Below are 22326 nucleotides of genomic sequence, written 5' to 3'. Positions count from 1 at the left end.
TTATTTAAACAATGATACCAAACATATTTTTTTTTGTTTTATAAACACTAAAACACGTTTTTCAACAATACTTTTTAAACCACAGTTTTCACATCTTTTTAAACAACACTCAGTGTTTTTAAAACACTGAGTTTTCAAAACACAGTAAGCTCAAGCATTTTCAAAAACACTAGTGAAAACGCAAATTCGAGTTTACTATCAAAGTTGTGTAAAAAAAAGTGTGAAATTCTCAAAATATCCTCACAAAATAGCATAATGACCAAAATACTTAAGAAAAATTTATTGCCTTGGCACCATCGATCTCCTCTGTGCTTTTGCCCAGTTGCCTCTGTCTATCTCCTGTCTGCCTCCGGCCAGTTGTTCACTTTTTGTTCCCTTGTCTCTCTTAGCTTGTTGCTTTGTTGCCTTTGCAAGGACTAGTTGTCCTCACCGTTTTGCTTGATTAGAATCTTATGGGCAGGGTGAAAATTGGAGCTAAAGAATATTAATGGGCCGGCGCCGTAGGGATGAGATAAGGGAGACAAGCAAGTAGAAAAGTAGTGATGTGGTGGTAGGCCCGTGGAAGATACACATGGGCTAAAATTGTGGTAGGAGTCTAGGAGATTGATTCTTTTGCAAAAAAAAAAATTTATATTTACTTGTCCCCTTTTTTTTTTTTTTCGTTTTTTAATTTTTAAGAAAACTTTTTCTTATTTTATAACAAGTCATTACCCTATATAAAAAAAATATGCTATTATTATATGCCTTACAGTTACAAGTTACAAGATGACAAAGGAGCCTTCACAACAAAGTCATGTCCATTTTGGTAAATTACACTTACCACATACATTTTACACCTATTTTATCTAAATCTTCAGTTTATAGAAACCGCATTTTTTCAAAGTTTTACCAAATAGTTAAGTGTGATTTGATAACAAAAGTTTTCAAAATATATGTTTTAAAAACGTTATTTTTAAAATAGTTTATCCAAACAGACTCTATTCATTTTTGTAGCGGTTTCAACTTTTTTTTTTTTTTTTTTATAGAATCCGGTTTCAACTTTCAAGCAACAACATATATAGTACATTCCTATTAAAAAAAGAAAAAGCATATATAGTACAGAGTCGTCCTTTACCAAATGTATACAAGCTAGCACGGTTTAACTTATTATAAGAATGATTCTTAAAATGCCTGACTGTCATGAGGTGCAAAGGTTAATTCTTTAGGTATTCTGACCCCATATATTCAATTAATCTGCAAGCACTCCACTATTAACTTTTTGCTTCATATCATCGGGGGCTAGAAGTTGAACTATGCTGACGAAAATGTTTATGTGCACTTGTACATGGGTTTTGTTCTACATCCTTTTTTTCTTTTTTTTTTCTCTGTCCACTTGCACATACATAATTTTTATGCTAAAAAAATGTGTTACTTTTATGTTTTATTTAATGGGGACATAATTGTAAATTTGAATCAACTTTTCTTTTTTATCTCTCATTTTTTTTCCTCAACCAAACAAATAAGTTTTTCATCTCTCAACTTTTCCATCTTCTCAACCAAACACAAATGAGAGAAAATTAAATCTCTTTCCTTTCACCTTTTTATCTCCTTCCCATTTTTTATCTTCTCATTTTTTCACTTTTCCAATCAAACGAATCTCATATTACTTGAAAACAACCTTACACACGATTTTTTCATTAGAAATGACTTGGTGGCACACTTTTCAAAACGAAAACAACCTTACACATGATTTTTGCATTAGAAATGCTTTGGTGGCACACTTTTCAAAACATGGTTTCAATCCTCTATTTGAAAGTTGGAGAATGTTAACCAGCACCGCTTGGTGCTGGTTAAGGGCAGAAAAAAAACAAAAAATATTTGTCAAAAAAAGTAAAAAATATCTTAAAATAGTATTTGTAAACTGAAAAAATAACATAAATTGAGAAAGAAGATATAATTTTTTTCAAAGAAAGGTGTGCTTAATAGGCATCATGCGGTGCCCGTTAACACAACCCTTGAAAGTTTACTAACTTTTCTTTGGTTTGTATGATAGATAGGCCAAATGCAATGGTCAAGAATCAAGCTTTGACTTCTCTTATTCGACAGCCTTTTATATATATATATATATATATATATATTTATTTATTTATTTATATTAATTCTTGTTTTATTTAGTTTTATTTTAGTAGTTTGTAAATTTAGTTTAGGACTTTTGTAATTTAATTAATTTTTAAATAAGTTAGAAACATGTGTTAGGCTTGATTAGAGTGATTATGGGGTTTATGCCTCAAGGTGTGCACGCAGGCTTGACCTTGAATAAGGTGAATTAAATCATTGTAATTGATTTAATTGGAATAAAATGTTGAGTTGAATTAAGCATTAAGAATATATTTTTCCTAAGCCTATAGGTATAGAAACTTTGAATAAATTTTTAATTGCACTCCTCAAGTTTTAGGTAATTTTGATGAGTTATAAACGTTTTTATTTTGATATTCTTTTACATTGCAAATCTACTCTTTTCCTCCAAACTGAATAACTTGTTGAAATAGCACCATAATGTTTATTGTTAAATTAATCTTTGACAACAAAAAGCCAAATGGGGATGTAGCTCAAATGGTAGAGCGCTCGCTTTGCATGCGAGAGGCACGGGGTTCGATCCCCCGCATCTCCATCTGTATGAAGCTTGATAAGATTTTGTGCTCTTTTTCTCGTTCAATATCAGCACATTTCCAAACCTCCCTTTTTCTGCTTCTTTTTCACTTTTTATCTTGGGAAGAAGATGTAACAAAATTGAAATTCTTCATTACACTTCCACACCAGACGCATCAAAGAATGATTCAAATCTTCAATCTTTTTGAATTTAATGTCAACTTTTAGACACCAAAGTTGTCGGCAAGTGATACTAATTTATTCATATTTGTAGTGGTTTCAATTTTCAAGCAACAACATATTTCATCAAAAAAAAGCAACAGCATACATAGTACATAGTCCTTTACCAAATATATTCAAGCTCAGCATGGTTTAACTAATTCTAAGAATGACTCTTAAAATGCTAGACTGCCATGAGTTGCAGAGGTTAATTCTTTAGGTCTTCTGACCCCATATATTCAAGTAATCACAAGGCTTAAACCAGATTCTTGGGCTTCTCCCTTTTGAATTTACTATAATCTGCAAGCACTCCACTATTAGCTTTTTGCTTCATGTCATCCACCAATCTCTGAATCACCTGTTGTTGGATACAATCTCTAGTAAAATGGCTAAGACAAATGGAAACAGAGACAATTTTCTTAACCAATTATAAAGGTAAGGAACTTGAATACGTAATGATTCAAACAATATTTTTCATAACTTATTAAGGGAACATGTTGTTATTTGATTTTCACATGATCCATCATTGACACAAGGAAAAATGAAAAATGTGAATAGAAAGCCGAATTTAATATGGTCTTACCGACACTGCAATGGCTCGACTAACATGTCCGTGAACCAAAAGTGTAGGTGGAAGAATAAAGCTTAAATTCAACGCGAATTGATTTTTAATCCTGCTTTGTGTTCCTCGTCTATCTGGGTATAAGGCTCCTTTAACACTGACATTGAAGCCAGATGATTCAAGAGCATCATCGATCCCTAGAAGCTTCCATCTTGTCTGCAAAAGATTTTCTTTCATATATGTTACAAGGTGTGAAGGGGAAAGAAGAACTTTTTCTAGCTAGTATGGTCTTAGTTTTGTTGTTGCTTACTGTTTCAAGCTCAAGAACCTTTGTGATCTCACAAGGAACTTCTGGTGGGTATTCCTTCCCATTTGATTTGCATGTCAAACGCATGTCCATTATTGGCCACACTGTTAGGAACAAGATTTGTAAGGGTGGCATCTGAATTCTCCACTCATCCTAGAAAAATTAACCGTTCAAACATATGTAAGAGAGAGGTTAGAGACATCTATATAAATGTATCTATATCAAGAAAAACAAATTTTTTGAGAGAAACTAAAGAGGTTGACCATCTATATATGTATGCACACATTCAGTACTACGCTAGCATGTTAATTTAGTAAAGAATATGCTAAAATTATAAAGAGATTGATGTTATTTCGATAACATAATAAATAAATTATTAAATTATTTTTTGTGATTGGTGCAAACGCATTAGTTTGTAATAAGGTAAAATTTGTAATAGTAAACATAACTCATTTAGCAATTAGTAATATAAGTTCATAGTTAACAATAACAAATTAAAGTGAGCTTAAGCTATAAAAAAATAATAATAATAAATAAAAAAAAAAAATTCAGTTTTTAACAATAAATAAAAAGAGGCCAAACACCTCATTAACTTGTTGGATTTTCTCTCCACCTGCAAAGATTGCTTTGATAACTCTTGGCTTATGCTCCAAGTACTGATCAAATGAAGCCTGCAAATACCAAAAATTATTATGAACTGTCACTCCATTAAAAAAGTTTAAGTTGATAGAAAAAGATAAATTTTAATTACTTAACCATTGTTCTAAGAGAAAGTACATATATGCTTGTGTGAGATAGATAGATACCCTAGGAGACTCAGAGAGAGGAAGATCTGTAGTGAATCTGGAAGAGTACGTTGAAGGCTTTTGATTGTTTGGCTGCCATGATTTTAATAGTGCCTTTGCATGGTTTTGACTACAATTCTCTTGCTTCTTCAGGTGACCCTTCCTTTCTTCTTTGGCATGTGCACCTAGGCCTCCTCCACGGAGAAATAATGGGCGCTGGAACGGGGTGAAAAGCCTTGCTGCTACAACCTCACCCATATATAATCACATACAGAATTTGTTTACCATTTTAAAATGCACGACAATAACTATAATACTAGTGCTGTAGAAAACCAAAAATGAAATGCAGAGGAAACAAACATTTATGCAGCGTTGTGAATGAATTGGAAGTTGAAAAGCTTAATTTGGGTTCGACATAAGCTGAAAGGTTTTAATTCAAATGATATTACACTAATGCAATATATAACAGGCTAGCGGTACATATATAAATAATGGGGTCTTTTTTTTGTTTCATATCTATAGCTCTATACCATTATCACTGTGGGGTAATGTTGATTGCAAACTAGATGTTTCTGAAACACTAATTAAAAAAAAAAAAATTTTGTGAAACAATAATGTCAATGACCACCAATATAAGTTTCCCACAAGTTTAGTTAGCATGTACCGCAAGCTGAAGCATTGGAATGGAGTCAAAAAATACTTTTGGAAGAAGAGTAAATTTTTTTTTTTTTTAATCAAATCTTACAAAATTTTGTGTAGAATTTTTTATATTGAATGATGTTGGAGTTTTCTTAACAAAACGCATACTTAAATATCCATGAGTTAGGTTAAAATTATACTTAGATATTACCTTTTCAAAAATTATTAATTAGATTAATATCTTAATAACATCATCATAGAAATTTAATTGAGGAATAATTTGAAAATTATGTCACTCTTAGACGTCCTAACCCGACCAACTCTATCCTATTTCTCCTTCGTTTCAAGTTTCAACAGTCATAAATCAATTCAAATGGCTTGTTCCTGTCCTCGAAAAATGAATAGTACAAAACCCGCACGTAAACGCAAGGTGGGGTAGCTAAAAAAAGCAGGTTGCTTGGGACTTCCCTTGCTTTCCATTTTTGGATGGAGTGATATATACAAATAAATTAACGTGAAGTGAAGCAATAGATTATCAAACCAAACACTCTTTGGCTTTGGATTTTTCCATTGGAAACCCTCTTTTTTCTTTTGTACTTTCTTGTCTCTAACTATGGAGAACGCACTGGAAAGTGGAAACCCCCCTTCCAAGTGTCCTCACATTCACATATATAGAAACTACCCTTTAAAGTTTTCGCCTTTAATTTGACACTTCCCATAGAACCATCAATATTCCATTAATTTTGCACCAATTAACTTCCTAGTCTTTGGAGAACAAGCGTAAGAATTTATAGGATTTTCATGTGTTTTTGTTTTCTGGAATTTTTTGTTTTTGGTAAATTGCAAATTACACTCCTAAAATTTGGAGGTGTTTGTATTTTAAACCATAAAATTTCAAAATTTGAATTTTACCATCTGAAGTTTGAAATGTTTGAATTTTACACCTTAACGTTTCAAAATTTAGATTTTACCCCCTAAAATTTGGGAGTGTTTATATTTAACACCTCAAAATTCTGAAACTTCAGAGTGTAAAATTCAAACATCTCCAAATTTTGGAGAGTAAAATCCAAACACTCTTAAAATTTATGAGGTAAATTCCAAATTTTAAAATGTCAGGGTGTAAAATCCAAACACTTTCAAACTTTAGAGGGCAAAATCCAAATTCTGAAACTTTAAAGTGTAAAATCTAAAAACTTCCAAACTTTAGAGGTGTAATTTGTAATTTATCCTTTTTTTTTTCTTTTTTTTTTACCTTTCAGCTGGAAAAAATATTTATATTATGGGTAAAATTTAGTTCAAGTCCGGTTTTTGAAATATTTGAATTTCATCCTTAAAATATTTAAAAAGCAAAGAATTGATTTAGGCCACATCAATTTTTAACGTGAAATTTCAGTAAAAAAATTTCATCATAAATGGAAGGAATGACAATATTAATACAGCTGAAGTTTTGACCTTGTACAGATACTAATTTGTTGTTGTTTTTTTTTTTTTTTTTTTTTTTTTTTTTTTTTTTTTTTTTTTTCTTTCTAATTATAATAAAAAAGAAGAAGAAGAAATTGAGGACAAAAAAGGATTTTTGACTAAATTTTGAAGATAAATAATGTATTTTACCTATATATATATATATATCTAACTCTTTGAGAAATATATATACATATATATGATTACATAAGAGGGATTTTCTTTTTTAGTCTAACCAATTTATGAATTTTAAGTGTTAGCCCTAATTCCCTTCTCTTTATTTTGATTATTTCTTAATTTATGAATTACTTTCTAATTTCAAGCTAAATTAATCTTAGCTTACAATTTTTAGATTGTTAGTGTATCCATACATGTGAAATTTACTCCTTTCCTCCAAGCTGATTAATTTAATGAAATAACATGTAGGCTTTTTGCTCCATCAATTCAAATAAATATATATGTTTGACAACTTGGTACAAGAATGGGATTGGGATGTAGCTCAAATGGTAGAGTGTTTGATTTGCATGCAAGAGTCACGAGGTTTGATTCCTCGTGTGTGTGTGTGTATATAAATGATAATAGCTTGATTTTGCATATTTATATCATTATTAGAAAGTATTATCATACTTATTTTAAGTTAATTCATGCATTTTATAGTTGATTTTGGAATAATGCTGAATAATCAATTTTGTGCTTAATTGAATTTTAATGCGTGAATTTGTCTTTTGTATGATAATGAAATTAAATAAGTGGATTTGTGCAAAGAAAAAAAGCTAATGGACTTTAATTTTACAAGGGTCATGATGAAGTCAAAGAAGGCCAACCCAATAAAATTCAAGTTCAATTGGAGCAAGGAATCAAAGGAAATTTGCACCTAATCCAAGTCCAATTCGGATTAGGATTCCAGCCTGTGCCCCAGTTAGTATTTGGAGCGTAACTTTTGGCTCTGATGTCCAATCAAGATGATTCAAGTTGGGCTGGAAAGCTAACTTAAAGGGCTACAACTTTGTAGTTTACCAAAAGTCATAATTCTGAAGTTAAATGGGCCAAAAATGTTGGTTAAGTGAAGCCTAAAAACCTGAGATTTCCTCCAAACGGGAATTCAACTTGTAATAGGATTCCTTGACCTATTTAAAGGCTTTTTAGGGCAAAATTCAGAGGGGAATTGCTGTAGAACATAATTTAGGTTAGGTTTTCTTGAAGTTTCTTTACAGTTTTTAGAATTTTATTTGTGTTATGGCTTGCTAGAAGCCTTGCTAAGACAAGAGGTGAAACCCAACCGTTTATTGGTATGTTCTTAAAAATTATTTATTGGTTTTAATGCTTATATTTTTATGTTTTTGATTGTTTTACTCATCTAGAAAAGTGTTTAGTTCTGTATAATCTTTTGATTTATTGTAGACTCCGGGCACTTTAAATGCTTAGTATTCCCTATGAACTAATTCACTAGTTTTGTTTTGCCTAACATCAATCAATTGCATGAAACTACCTTAGACAATTAATTCTTTAGTTTTTATTGTTAAATCATCCGACTAAGATCATCCTTCATATGAATTTTAGTTGAGTTATAAAATAAATATTGTTAAGACTACCAATAGATGTGTCGTGTGTGGATCCTTAAACCTTAGCACCTTAATATATTTTAATTTTCACTCAATTTAAATTACCTTTACCAAACTACCAAAAATCTCTTTAGCTAAACTTTATTATTTTAGTTTTATTCTCTTGTGGTTTGCTAATCAATTCCCTTTTCCCGGTGGATTTGACGCCGGACTTTCCGAATTATTACTCCGTGACAATCCTACACTTGAGAGCATTATTTAAGTCACAAAGTTTTTGGCAAAAACTTGCTGCGACTTAAATAATGCTCTCAAGTGTAGGATTGTCACGAAGTAATAACTCGGTAAGTCCGAGGTCAAATCCAAAAACTTGCTGCGGCTTAAATAATGCTCCCAAGTGCAGGATTGTCGCAAATTAATAACTCGGTAAGTCCGAGGTCGAATCCATAGGGAAAAGGGAATTGATTAGCAAACCACAAGACAATAAAATTAAAATAATAAAGTTTAATTGAAGAGATTTTTGATAGTTTAGTAAAGGTAATTTAAATTGAGAGAAAATAACAATATATTAAGGTACTAAGGTTTAGGGATCCACTCACAACACATCTATTGGTAGTCTTAACAATATTTATTTTATAACTCAACTAAAATTCATACAAAGGATGATCTTAGTCGGATGATTTAACAATAAAAACTCAAGAATTAATTGTCTAAGGTAGTTTCATGCAATTGATTGGTTTTAGACAAAACAAAACTAGTGAATTAGTTTGCAGGGAATACTAAGAAATTAACGTGCTCAGAGTCTACGATAAATCATAGGATTATACAGAACTAAACACTTTTCTAGATGAGTAAAACAATCAAAAACATAAAAACATAAGCTTTAAAACCAATAAATAATTGTTAAGAACATACCAATAAACGGTTGGGTTTCACCCCTTACCTTAGCAAAGCTTCTAGCAAGCCATAACACAAATAAAACTCTAAATACTGTAAAGAAACTTTAAGAAAACCTAAATTATGTTCTACAGAAGCTCCCCTCTGAATTTTTCCCTAAAGAGCCTTTAAATAGGTCAAGGAATCCTATTACAAGTTGAATTCCCGTTTGGAGGAAATCCCAAGTTTTTAGGCTTCACTTAACCGAAGTTTTTGATCCATTTAACTTCAGAATTCGGACTTTTGGTAAACTAAAAAGTTGTAGCCCTTTAAGTTAGCTTTCCAGCCCAACTTGAATCATCTCGATTGGACATTGGAGCCGAAAGTTATGCTCCAAATACTAACTAGTACACAGGCTGGAATCCTAATCCGAATTGGACTTGGATTAGGTGCAAATTTCCTTTGATTCCTTACTCTAATTGGACTTGAATTTAATTGGGTTGGCCTTCTTTGACTTTATTATGGCCCTTGTAAAATTAAAGTCCATTAGCTTTTTTTTCTTTGCACAAATCCACTTATTTAATTTCATTATCCTACAAAAGACAAATTCACGCATTAAAATTCAATTAAGCACAAAATTGATTATTCAGCATTATTCTAAAATCAACTATAAAATGCATGAATTAACTCAAAATAAATATGATAATAATTTCTAATAATGATATAAATATGCAAAATTAAGCTATTATCACACTCCCCAACTAGCTCATTGCTAGTCCCTAGCAATTTAAGCAACTCAAGACAAAGACACAAAATAACAAAAAAATTATTACTTTAGTAGAAATAGTTAATCAAAGGTCAAAACACTAACAACCACAATATATATTCCACATGCCATCAATACTTAGTGTGTGAATAGTTTAGCCAACACAAACACGACCTTAGTCTTAAGATAAAATATGGCTTGAATTTCTATCCAAAGTTATGCTTCAACTCAAATCTCACAGTTATTAACACTCAACAAATAAAATCACTCCAAAAAAGGTGTAACACTCTCAAACATATGTGAGCAGAATAATATAGAACAAAGACTAATATCTCACATATAAATAAGATGAAGAACGATGAAGCAAAATAAAGGATATTTATAGTCTCATGAAAGGATACCAAACACTAAGAATATTATACCACACACATTAATTAGTCATGTCAAGATCCAAACTATACGTTCCTTGAGATCAAATAGGGCTTTCATTGGGACGTAATGTAGGGTAAAAAGGAGGAATTTAGAACAAAATGTATAGGTAAAAATAAAAAGTGTTTCCAAGAATAATTATAATTATATGATAATTAATTTATTCTCTCAAGTTTCTTGAATATCGCATTTTCACTTTTTTTTCCTTCAAAATTTCATCAAAAAATTCATTCTCTATTTCTTCCTCTTTTACATTCCCCCCTTTTTTTTTTCAACATTTTTCGTTTTCTACTTATGACTTTTTTTTTTTTTTTTTTTTTTTTGAGTGAGTCCTCCTTTTCTTCCAACTATTTCACCACAAATTTATCATAATAAGACAATTTGAGAGCATTCATTCTTGGAACACCTTAGGAAAGTGTTTGAGAAAGAACGGCTAAAATAATAGGCTCAAATGAGTGACTAGCGGTAATGTATCAAGAAAGAAAATAATAAAGGCTCAAAATTAACAAAGATAGCCTAAAATCATCTCTTAAGGATTGGGACAGTTCTTCAAAATCCATGACTTTAACATATTTAGGTGTGGCGTAAAATTTGATGAATTCTTAGCATTTGACCAAATCAAAGAATAATGAGACTAAGCAACAACAAAGTTATGTTCTTCCAAATGAAAAATGAGGTCAAAAGAAAATAACCCTCTAAAAAAATGAATGGCTCAAGAACTCACTTGGGTTATAGTCTCTACATTTTATTTTCAAGATTTTCAAAGTTATCTCTATCTCTCAACCAAGAAACATGTTCATGTGGCTAAAGTGCATGTGCATACTAGTTGAGCATGAAAAACAGTGGAATTCTTTAGATAGAAGTAGCATAAAGAATTTTGACTTAAAACTCTTGCTAAAGCAACACTTTTTTTTTTTTTTTGAAAATTGGACTAAAAACAAAAACAAAAATCACTAAAAACAACCCAAAAAAAAAATTAACATAAAATCAAACCAAATGCAAATCATCTCAAGTTCCTCCCCCCAACCTAAAACTTACATTGTCCTCAATGATAATAAGGAAAAAAAATAAAGAGTAGAGATTACAGTGAGTACCTTGAAGAGACGAAAAAAAAAAAAAAAAAAACTTTAACACCTGCAAAAGGGGTTAGAAAACAAAACAACAAAAAGAAAAAAAAAAAGAAAAAAAAAAAAGAGAAAAAAACACAATCTAAACTACGACACAAATACTAATGCTAATTGCTAGGCAAGTCTTGATAAATGGGATCCTCCAAATTAATAGATTCCTCCTCTTGTGAAAAATTCTCAAGAAATGACTTAAGACATTGTCCATTCACCTTAAATATGTTATCATTCTTAGGATTTTCAATTTTTATGGCACCATGGGGGAAAACATTTTTAACAATAAAGGTCCAGTCCATCTAGATCTCAATTTTCCGGGGAACAAATGTAACCTAGAATTATACAAAAGAACTTTTTGAGATGGTTCAAAAGATTTCCTTAAAATTTGTTTGTCATGAAAAACCTTCATTCTTTCTTTAGAAATCCTAGAATTCTCATATGCATCATGCCGAATTTCTTCCAACTCATTCAATTGCAATTTTCTCAATGAACTAGCCTTGTCTAAGTTAAAGTTAAACATCTTTATTGCCCAATATGATTTATGTTCCAATTTCACAGGCAAGTGACAAGCTTTACCATAAACAAGTCTATAGGGAGACATACCAAGAATATTTTTATAGGCAGCCATGTTCCTCCCTATGGCACCCTTATGTTTACTCAAAACATTTAATAACTTATATTTTTGCAAGGAATCAAGTTCAGAAGATATTACAATAGGAAAAGTCTCATCGGTTCCTAGAAAAGCATACTTGAGATCATTTGGCCAAGATTTCAACTTCCATTTAGGTACTTGCTCACTAGATGGAAACAACTTTATCTCACAAGGTGGAAACTCCTTGTATTTCAATTTCCAATTGCTCGCTTCCAATTCCTGTGCAGATTCCAAGAGACAATGAATGTATGCAATTTCAGAATTCTCGTCAAAGTTAAAATCACATGAATTGACTAAACAAGTTTCTAATGTTTGGTCTTGAACAACTGTTTCAATCAAGTTAACTTCATGCACATCCTCTTCATCCCTAGTTTGCTTACAAGCATTAAAAATATTAAGCTTAAGGGTCATATTGCCAAAAGATAATTTTAAGACTCTACTTCTACAATTTATCAATGCATTAGAAGTTGCAAGAAATGGGCGTCCTAAAATCACAAATATTTGAGAATTAGCATTAGAAACAATATGCATGTCCAAAATAATAAAGTCAACAGAAAAAATAAAATTTGTCCACTTGAACCAAAACATCCTCAACAACACCCTTTGGAACAATCACAGATCGATCAACAAGTTGTAAAATTATGGAAATAGATTTTAACTCGCCCAGACCTAATTGCTCATACACTGAATATGGCAAAAGATTCACACTTGCCCCAAGATCAAGCAAAGCTTTCTCTATTTTTGAATTACCAATCACACATGAAATAGTGGGGCAACCTGGATCTTTAAACTTTGGAGGTCTATTGTTTTGAATGATTGCACTAACTTGTTAAGTCAAAAATGCATTCTTATGTACATTAAGCTTACGCTTAACAGTACACAAATCTTTCAAAAATTTAGCATATGATGGAATTTGGTTTATGGCATTCAAAAGAGGAATGTTCACTTTAACTTGCTTAAGCACTTCAAGGATTTCAAAATTTTGATTCACTTTTTGAGGGGAAATCAACCTTTGGGGAAAAGGAGCAGGGATAGGACACCTTTCAATTTCATTAGATTTAGACTCAAGGACCTTATTACTACTCTTTATTTTGGAAGACTCATCATGTGTATTGCTTTTAGGAATATTTTTTTCAATGATTTTTCCACTACGAAGAGTAGTTACAGATTTAACTTGACTCACTTTATTTTCAGAGAAACTACAATCATCAAAACAAAATTGACCTTGGGGGTTTGGTTGTGGTTGAGATGGAAACTTACCATTTTCTATTGTGCTCATGGATGTGGTCAATTTAGTAAGAGTGCTCCTAATGTCATTTATGGCTTGTGAGTTCTGATTATTAATGGTGGATTGAGTTTGCATGAATTGTTGCAAAGTGTCCTCAAGACTCTTCTTTGGAGGGGGGTTATAAGCAACAAAATTTGAAGAACCATGTGTAGGAGGTGCAACCACATTATCATTCCTCCAACTAAAATTTGGGTGATTCCTCCACCCTGAATTGCATGTCTTTGAATAGGGGGAAGGGTGTGATTTTTTCACCATGTTCATAGCATTTGCTTGATCATGCAACACCTTTTTAAAAGCTAGAATTGTAGGGCATTCATTGGTAGGGTGTTCCATGGTCTCACAAATTCTACAAACTTCATCAATTTTAGGCATAGTATTGATTCCATTGACCTTTCTTAATTCCATGGCTTCAAGCTTCCTAGTTAGACTAGCCACCCTAGCACTAAGGTCATCATCTTCTCTAAGTTGGTACTTACCACCCTCAAAGGGGTTGGTGGATGCTCTAAACCTATCAGAGGTATCAGTGGTATCCCAAGATTGAGCATTCTCAGCTAAGAGATCAAAATAATCAAAAGCCTCATTAGGATCTTTATTCAAAAACTCTCCATTGCACATCATCTCTACAAATTGGTTCATCTTTGGAGTTAAACTTTCATAAAAAAAAACTAATTATACGCCAAGTTTCATAGCTATGAATGTGGACAAGCATTAAGCAAATCTTTAAATCTTTCCCAACATTGATAAAATGGCTCATTATCTTTTTGTGAAAAATTCATTATTTGTCTTTTAAGTGCATTAGTCCTATGAATTGGAAAAAATTTCTTTAAAAATTGAGTTTGCATCTCTTGCCAAGTATCAATTGACCTAGGTCTCAAAGAATTGAGCCAAGTTTTTGCCTTGTCTTTAAGAGAAAAAGGGAACAACTTCAACCTAATGGTCTCTTCATTACATGATTGGTCATGGAAGGTAGAACATACCTCCTCAAATTCCTTAAAGTGTAGGTAAGGATTTTCAAAATCTAAGCCATGAAATTTAGGAAGTAATTAAATCATACCGGGCTTGAAATTAAAATTATTTGCATTAGTTGGAGAAATGATGCATGATGGTGCACTACTCCTAGTAGGTTGCAAATAATCCCTGAGAGTTCTAATGGGTTGGTGAGCATGGAAGTTTTCATTATTTAAATTATTCTCATCACCATGATTACTCTCTAAGTCTGCCATGATATTAAATGTGTGAGAATGTGTGAAAGAATCAGATAAATTGCCAAACAAATTATAGACTCAATTCTAACCAAGCGATTAACACTATCATGACACCAAACACGCATGCAATAGTAAAGCAAGAAAGAAAAAGAAAAAAGAAAAAGAAAAAGAAAAGAAAATAAATACCTTTAACAATAAAAAGAAGTAAAAATAAAAGAAAAACTCTAAAAGAAAGCTAAACTACTTAAAAAAGAAAAGAGTTGGAGAGATATTACCAAATATGTGAAGAAATTTAATGCCGAAAACCTCTCCAAACAAAGTGGAACGCTTCTCTAATCACCTAATCCCTGGCAACGGCACCAAAAACTTGTTGCGACTTAAATAATGCTTCCAAGTGCAGGATTGTCGCGAAGTAATAACTCGGTAAGTCCGAGGTCGAATCCATAGGGAAAAGGGAATTGATTAGCAAACCACAAGACAATAAAACTAAAATAATAAAGTTTAATTGAAGAGATTTTTAATAGTTTAGTAAAGGTAATTTAAATTGAGAGAAAATAACAATATATTAAGGTGCTAAGGTTTAGAGATCCACACACAACACATCTATTGGTAGTCTTAACAATATTTATTTTATAACTCAACTAAAATTCATATGAAGGATGATTTTAGTCGGATGATTTAACATTAAAAACTCAAGAATTAATTGTTCAAGTTAGTTTCATGCAATTGATTGATTTTAGGCAAAACAAAACTAGTGAATTAGTTCGCAGGGAATACTAAGTATTTAACGTGCTCGGAGTCTACGATAAATCAAAGGATTATACAGAACTAAACACTTTTCTAGATGAGTAAAACAATAAAAAAACATAAAAACCTAAGCATTAAAACCAATAAATAATTGTTAAGAACATACTAATAAACGGTTGGGTTTCACCCCTTATCTTAGCAAGGCTTCTAGCAAGCCATAACACAAATAAAACTCTAAAAACTGTAAAGAAACTTTAAGAAAACCTAAATTATGTTCTACAGCAGCTACCCTCTGAATTTTGCCCTAAAGAGCCTTTAAATAGGTCAAGGAATCCTATTACAAGTTGAAATTGGAGGAAATCCCAGGTTTTTAGGCTTCACTTAACCGACTTTTTTGGCCCACTTAACTTCATAATTTGGACTTTTGGTAAACTACAAAGTTATAGCTCTTTAAGTTATCTTTCCATCCCAACTTGAATCATCTCGATTGGACATCGGAGCTGAAAGTTATGCTCCAAATACTAACTGGTGCACAGGCTGGAATCCTAATCCGAATTGGACTTGGATTAGATGCAAATTTCCTTTGATTCCTTGCTCCATTTGGACTTGAATTTAATTGGGTTTCTTTGACTTCATCATGGCCCTTGTAAAATTAAAGTCCATTAGCTTTTTTTCTTTGCACAAATCCACTTATTTAATTTCATTATCCTACAAAAGACAAATTCACGCATTAAAATTCAACTAAGCACAAAATTGATTATTCAGCATTATTCCAAAATCAACTATAAAATGCATGAATTAACTCAAAATAAGTATGATAATACTTTCTAATAATGATATAAATATGTAAAATTAAACTATTATCAATATACACACACACAAAGCTGACTTTTTTCAAGGGTCAAAATCCTTGAAAATGTATTAAAAAACTTCGAGAAAAATTATTTTAAGAGTCTAATCGACCCTTGATAACTTTCGAAACTTATACTGTCGAAAATGAAATTTTTGACAGCCTTCGTGGCCCTCAAAACAAGTGCTCTATCTTATTTTTAGGGTCAAAAGACCCTTAAATAACCTTATTTACCAAGGGTTAAAAGATTGAGAATACATTAGGTCAGACTATGGCGTAAAACACTAATTTTACTCCAGCTAATAGAACCTTGCCATGTCATCTTTTGTACTTATCACTTAAATCACTAATCAAACAGAGAACGAATTAAGAAGAAAAAAAAAGTTAACACCCCACAGCCCTCAGACTTCTGCTTCCTCCTCTTCCATCCTTTGCTTGCCCAAACCTCCACCATAGCACACACCAAAACTCATTGCCACAGAGGTCACCGGAGCTGTGTGTGGAGCTTGTAAACATACCGGAACTGTCGTGAGCCACAATCCAAAGGTTTGTTTTTCATGATTTTCCCTTTTCCCCAATTTGGATTTCAAATTATTGATGGGTTTTTCTGGGTTTATGGGTTTTTTTGGAGCCTCATGAATTATTTATGGTTTTTTTTTTCCTGTATTTTGGTTTCAAACTCATTTGGAAAGCAAGTTGCTTCAACATCTATAGATGTTCCAAAGGAAACATTGCAGTATATGTTGGAAAGAGTGAAAAGAGGCGCTTCATATTTCCTATATCATTCTTGAACCAGCCTTCTTTTTTAGAATTGCTAAGTAAGGTTGAGGAAGAATTTGGGTATGATCATCCAATGGGTGGTCTCACAATTCCTTGCAGTGAAGACATCTTCATTGATTTTACTTCTCGCTTGCATGATTAGTGATATGGCACCACTAAGATAAAATAGTAGAAGCAAGTTTGTAAATTCATGTAAATTCTTTATTTCTTATAGGCTGAAGAGATGGGGTTTGTCTATCCATTAAAGATGTTACAAATAGAATTATTGGAGTCCCTTTCACATTCTCCTGAGAAATGTAAAATTGAGACACCTATTAGATGAAATTGATCCTCTTTTGATTTTGTGATAATTCTAGTCCCTTTTAGTTTGATTTAACTAGGCATGATGTTTCTATGGATATTAGTGATCTGTGCAACTTTTCTCGTCTCTGAGTCATCCTTAATGATTTATTAAAACATTTTTCTTTTAGGTACTCAAGAATGTTTTCCATTTTTCAAGGAGTTCAATTGAACCCAAATGATGAAATCATCAAACTAAGCTAGTTTTTGGTTTGCATTGTGCACTACAAGTCAAACCATGAACATATTTGAAATGCATTGGAATTTTATGCTTTCTATTTCTAAATAAAAGTGGGCATACGACGTACATGCTATATTAATTAAGTAAGATAGTATTTTTCAAACCATTAGATTACTTAGAGAACTATGGCGGATAAAATGTGTAACTTTTATAAAATTACATCAAGTGTAACTTCACTAACTTGAACCCATCTCTCTCTCTCTCTCTCTCTCTATATATATATATATATAATTTTTTTTACATTCTTGATTGTGTGTTATTAATTTTTTTTTCTTTTGTTGGATCTTGTTTCCATTGTTGCCAAAGTAAATTTTGCACAAGAATACTATATTTCTAAGGACAAAGTTTAGTTACAAAATTGGTTGTAACTTAAGACTACATCTTTACTCAATATCTTTTTATTAGAAGTAAATTTTGACAAATCCACCATTGGATTACATCTTCTTCTTAAATCCTTCATGCTTGCAAAATTTCTAGAAAATTAAAGATCAATAGTTATATCATCAATAAATTGTTTAAATTTCAAGTTTTTGTGATTTAAAATTATGTATAAAATATAAGCTATAGATCATATTATAAATAATATCTGATTGACACAAAATTTAACATGTGTATTAAGAGTGTAAAGAACATGCAATTTAACAGTTAGATTTTCAAAATATATAGTAATGTTTATTTTATTGAGTAAGGTTGTAACTTAAGGTTACAACCAATTTTCTAGCTAAATTTTTTCCTATTTCTAATCAATTTTTTCTCATATAATCTTAGAAAACTAACATCAAAATTTCATTATATTTAAATAATTAATATAAAAAATATATTTATTTATCATATTAATAATCTTTTTAATTATATATAATAAATACTACTGTAAGGGAAGGTTTTAGATCCTAAGCCCAAAAAGTAAATGAATTCAGGCACAAAGAGCCCAATACAAAGAGTGGGCTAAAAACTAGGCTTTAATGAATTAGATAATGTTCACAATGAACTAAAGATAGTAAGAAAGCAAAGAAAAACAAGAAAAAAACAAGTTCATTACGAAGAAATTCTTCCTTGACAAAGTTCGAGGAGAGTAGTTCTTGAATATATTTATCTTAGACTTGATTACAATTATTGTCCTTAATGCTACAGTGTTTTTTTTTTTTTTTTTTTTACTACAAATTTCCCGATGCCCCTTGCAATGAGATTTTTCTTCTTTATATTACCCTCCTTTGTTTCATCTTAGCCCTCCACTTGTAAATTAAATGGTTGGCTTTTACCCCTGTCCCATCAACACCTTCTTGAAACTTTCAAGAGTAGTTGTAAGGCTGAATATCACTGTTCAAGCATCACCTTTACATTAATGTGGCCAGAGAGTTAGCTACAGAACATTTAATGCGGTGGTAGCAGCTTTCCCTTAGATATTTCTTATCTTCCCCTTATTTTATTCCTTCCTGATGCTTATCCTTACCAATAGAACTGCCCGGAACATTGCTCTTGATGGCAGGCCAACCCTTCTGACCTCTACACCGTTAAAGCTGAAGAGGCATTTGTCCTCGGACCACCTTCCTGAACCCTCATGACCAGTCCCCTTTCTCCATCCACTAATTCGTACTTCCATGCTAACGTTTACCTATCCTCGAACCATCAAATATCCTCGGACAGGACCCACAGCCCAATATACATTTCTGGGTTTGTCATCCGTACAACTACAATGTTGGTTATATATAGAATATCACTAAAAGAAGTTAAGAAATTTAAATGGTTATAATTAATTTTAGTGAATTCACAAATATTAATTTTTTTATGGCTTTGTGTCAATTGTTATCAAAACGACTAAACATTCTAAATCAATTATTATTATTATGAATAAAAATATTTTCTCATATAAGGAAGAATGTCATATTTTAAATCAATAAATATAATTGTAAATAAAAATATTTTCTTATATAATATATATAATTAATATATGCATTTACTTCATTAGTTAATTCAATGAACTAATACTACGATGTAAATACAAGCTTTATTGAGATGTAAATCCAAATATAGAAAATTCCAAGAAATAAGCCACTTGTCAGAACCTCATGTTCTCTTTGTTTATATATTAATTGATTGATTAGCCCTTGATTATGACTAAATTCAATGAACATTAATTTTTCTTTATTTTAGTCTAATTAAGGGATCTTCATACATCAACTCTTTATATTTATTTATAGACAAAATTTAGCTATAAAATTGATTGTAACCTAAGGCTACGAATTTACTTAATAAAATAGACATTATTACATATTTTGAAAATCTAACTGTTGAATTTCATGTTCTTTACGTTCTTAACACACATGTCAATTTTTGTGTCAATCAGATATTATTTACTATATGATCTATAAGCTTAATATTTTATGCATAATTTTAAACTACAAAAACTTGCAATTTAATCAATTTATTGATAAATTAGCTATTGATCTTTAATTTTCTAGAAATTTTGCAAGCATGTAGAATATAAGAAGAAGATGTAATCCAATGGTGCATTTGTCAAAATTCACATTCAATAAAAAGATATTAAGTAAGATTGTAGTTTAAGATTACAATCAATTTTGTAGCTAAATTTTGTCCTTTATTTATATACAATTGTATAGCATCTCATGGTGTAAAAAATTAAAAATTATATAGAAATTTTATATATTCAAAAAAATTATGGTTCTTTCTTTGCTCGTTTATTTTAACATAGTATCAGAGTTATATTGTTGTGGCCTTTGATAGCCTTAGCTCTTAATTTACGTGCCGTTTTGCTCAGTCTCGCTAGTCTCTACGCCCCTTAGCATTCCAAGTGTCTCTCTAGTGGTGTAAGACATTGACGTGCCTAGAGAGACCGTCCTCACACATTCCACCGATGAGATTGAGCTATAATCCATCATTGTATATTCTTCACCAAATTGACCCCAACATTCAGCTCTCCACAATCAGATTGATAGATCAACCCATTATTGAAGATTTCAAGCTTCCACTGACCCTTACGTGCCACCTAAAGCCTTGAAGTCACATCCTATGCACTACACATGACACCACCCAAATAGACTTATGGTGGGTTAGGTTGGGTTGTGTTGGTGGGTTGGATACACACTCTACACAGGAAGAGCAATGACGATAAATTTGAACTTAGATTATTATAATATTTTCTTATATAAATGGAGAATATGTTATTATAGTGATTTTTTTATAAATATATTATAGTTAGTTGACTAATTTAAACATATCCAAGAAGATTTTAAAAAAAATTGTACACCCCCATTCTATGGAATTCATGTTACATATTACAATAAGTTTAAATTATTATATAATTTTAGAATTGTAGCATTTTTTTTTCTTTCCAAATATAATCATTATACCTATATTGTTGAAATTTTAATTTTCAAGTAATTTTTTGAATATTTATTATTTTTATTGCTTTTCTAGGGCCCATATCTTTATTTCCAATACCTATTTTGTTTGTATTTTTTAACCTAAAACTAAAGAGTTTGACACAAATAGAATAAAATTTCATGCTTTTCAACCTAAAAATTAAGAAAAATAAAATAAAACTTTGAGCCCAAAACTGAATTGGACTAAATGGACCTAAGTGGACCGAATAGGATTGAAATGGACTAAAATAGACTGAATGGACCTAATAGACCGAATTGGACTGCAGTGAACCAAATAAACCTAAATGGACGGAATGGACCTAAGTGGACCGAATTGGACCAAAATAGACTAAAAGGACCAAATAGACTGAATTGGACCGAATTAACCAAAGTGAACTTAAGTGGACCGAATTAGACCGAAATGGACCAAATGGGACTGAAGTCGACCAAAATGCTACGCAGATGTGGCTCAAAATGAAGCATAGCAGCAATAAATGTCACACTTCAGTTTTAGATATTATATATGGATTAAAATGGATGTATGCCCCATTGACTATCCCACAATATGTAACAATCACGTTAAAAATAGACCACGCAGACTTACCTAACAAAACATAAAGACCATGCATAACCATCATGTCTTTAGGCATAAACTAGAGAAACACACATATATTTAAGTAGAATCAAATCCATTTTAAGACTCATATTTGGCTTTGGATCAAACACTTGTTCGAAGAAAACAAAAACTAGAGAATGTAGTACTATGCAGAGTAGACGGCAGTTGGTCGAGTTTAAAGTAGTTTTGCTGACAGCAAGAGTTTCTTTGGTAACGTACTATCAAAGCCATTGTGATTTTATATCACTACATAATTTTTATTTTTTGGTTCCTAAACGATTCGGGTGCTTTTAGATTAATTTTTTTTAATTATTATTACTGAAAGTTGACAAAATCACAATTTGTTCCTAGATAAAAGGAAGCTTAAACATGAACAAATAAAGAAAAAAAAGCTAATCTAAAGTTGCCAGAAGACATCAAAGATCAAACCTTGTCTACCATCCCAGACTTATAGGGAATGTTCCACTTGGTCCAAATGTTATTAGCGTCAAAGCCGTAGCAATTAAGGTGGTGGTTGTAAAGGTGTTTGTTTTACAATGGCCCATTTGGTAATTTAGTTCTAGTAATGTTATTTAAGTTTTTTGAAAATATGTGTAGTTGAAAAAGTGTTGTGAAAATATGTATTATATTGTTTAAACAACGAAAACTGTTGTTCAAATAACCCCTACCAACTTGAAAACGTGATTCTAAATACCATGTAAACAAGTTTTTGCCTTGCGACTATACCTTGTAGGTCTTGCATGAAATACATATGCCAGATCAAACGAGAGCTAAAGTTGATGCCAAAGTTGGCACTTAACATAAAGTCATAACCCATGTGTTTATAGTTTTGATCTTCGTGGCAGTCAACATGAGACCTATTATGGAGAAACCATC

At 31.4% G+C, this 22326-nt stretch overlaps 1 protein-coding gene, 1 non-coding gene and 1 pseudogene across 2 annotated transcripts; 1 reads left to right on the top strand and 2 right to left on the bottom strand.

The window, feature by feature from the left end:
* Positions 1 to 2577: 2577 nt before the first annotated feature.
* On the top strand, positions 2578 to 2650 carry TRNAA-UGC. The gene has a single exon. It is a non-coding gene; the product is annotated as a tRNA-Ala (tRNA).
* Positions 2651 to 2838: 188 nt separating this feature from the next.
* Positions 2839 to 5082, bottom strand: LOC115976914. The gene is made up of 5 exons (XM_031098457.1): positions 4523 to 5082; positions 4301 to 4387; positions 3720 to 3869; positions 3431 to 3625; positions 2839 to 3205 (listed from the first exon to the last, which is right to left on the bottom strand). The coding sequence occupies exons 1-5, from the start codon at positions 4757 to 4759 to the stop codon at positions 3104 to 3106; spliced, it is 771 nt and encodes a 256-aa protein (XP_030954317.1). The 5' UTR covers positions 4760 to 5082; the 3' UTR covers positions 2839 to 3103.
* Positions 5083 to 11602: 6520 nt separating this feature from the next.
* LOC115973002 lies at positions 11603 to 13928 on the bottom strand (annotated as a pseudogene).
* Positions 13929 to 22326: the final 8398 nt, after the last annotated feature.

This window comes from Quercus lobata, chromosome 2 (genome assembly GCF_001633185.2).
Source record: "Quercus lobata isolate SW786 chromosome 2, ValleyOak3.0 Primary Assembly, whole genome shotgun sequence".
Lineage (NCBI taxonomy): Eukaryota > Viridiplantae > Streptophyta > Magnoliopsida > Fagales > Fagaceae > Quercus > Quercus lobata.
This window is presented reverse-complemented; position numbering and strand designations above follow the sequence as displayed.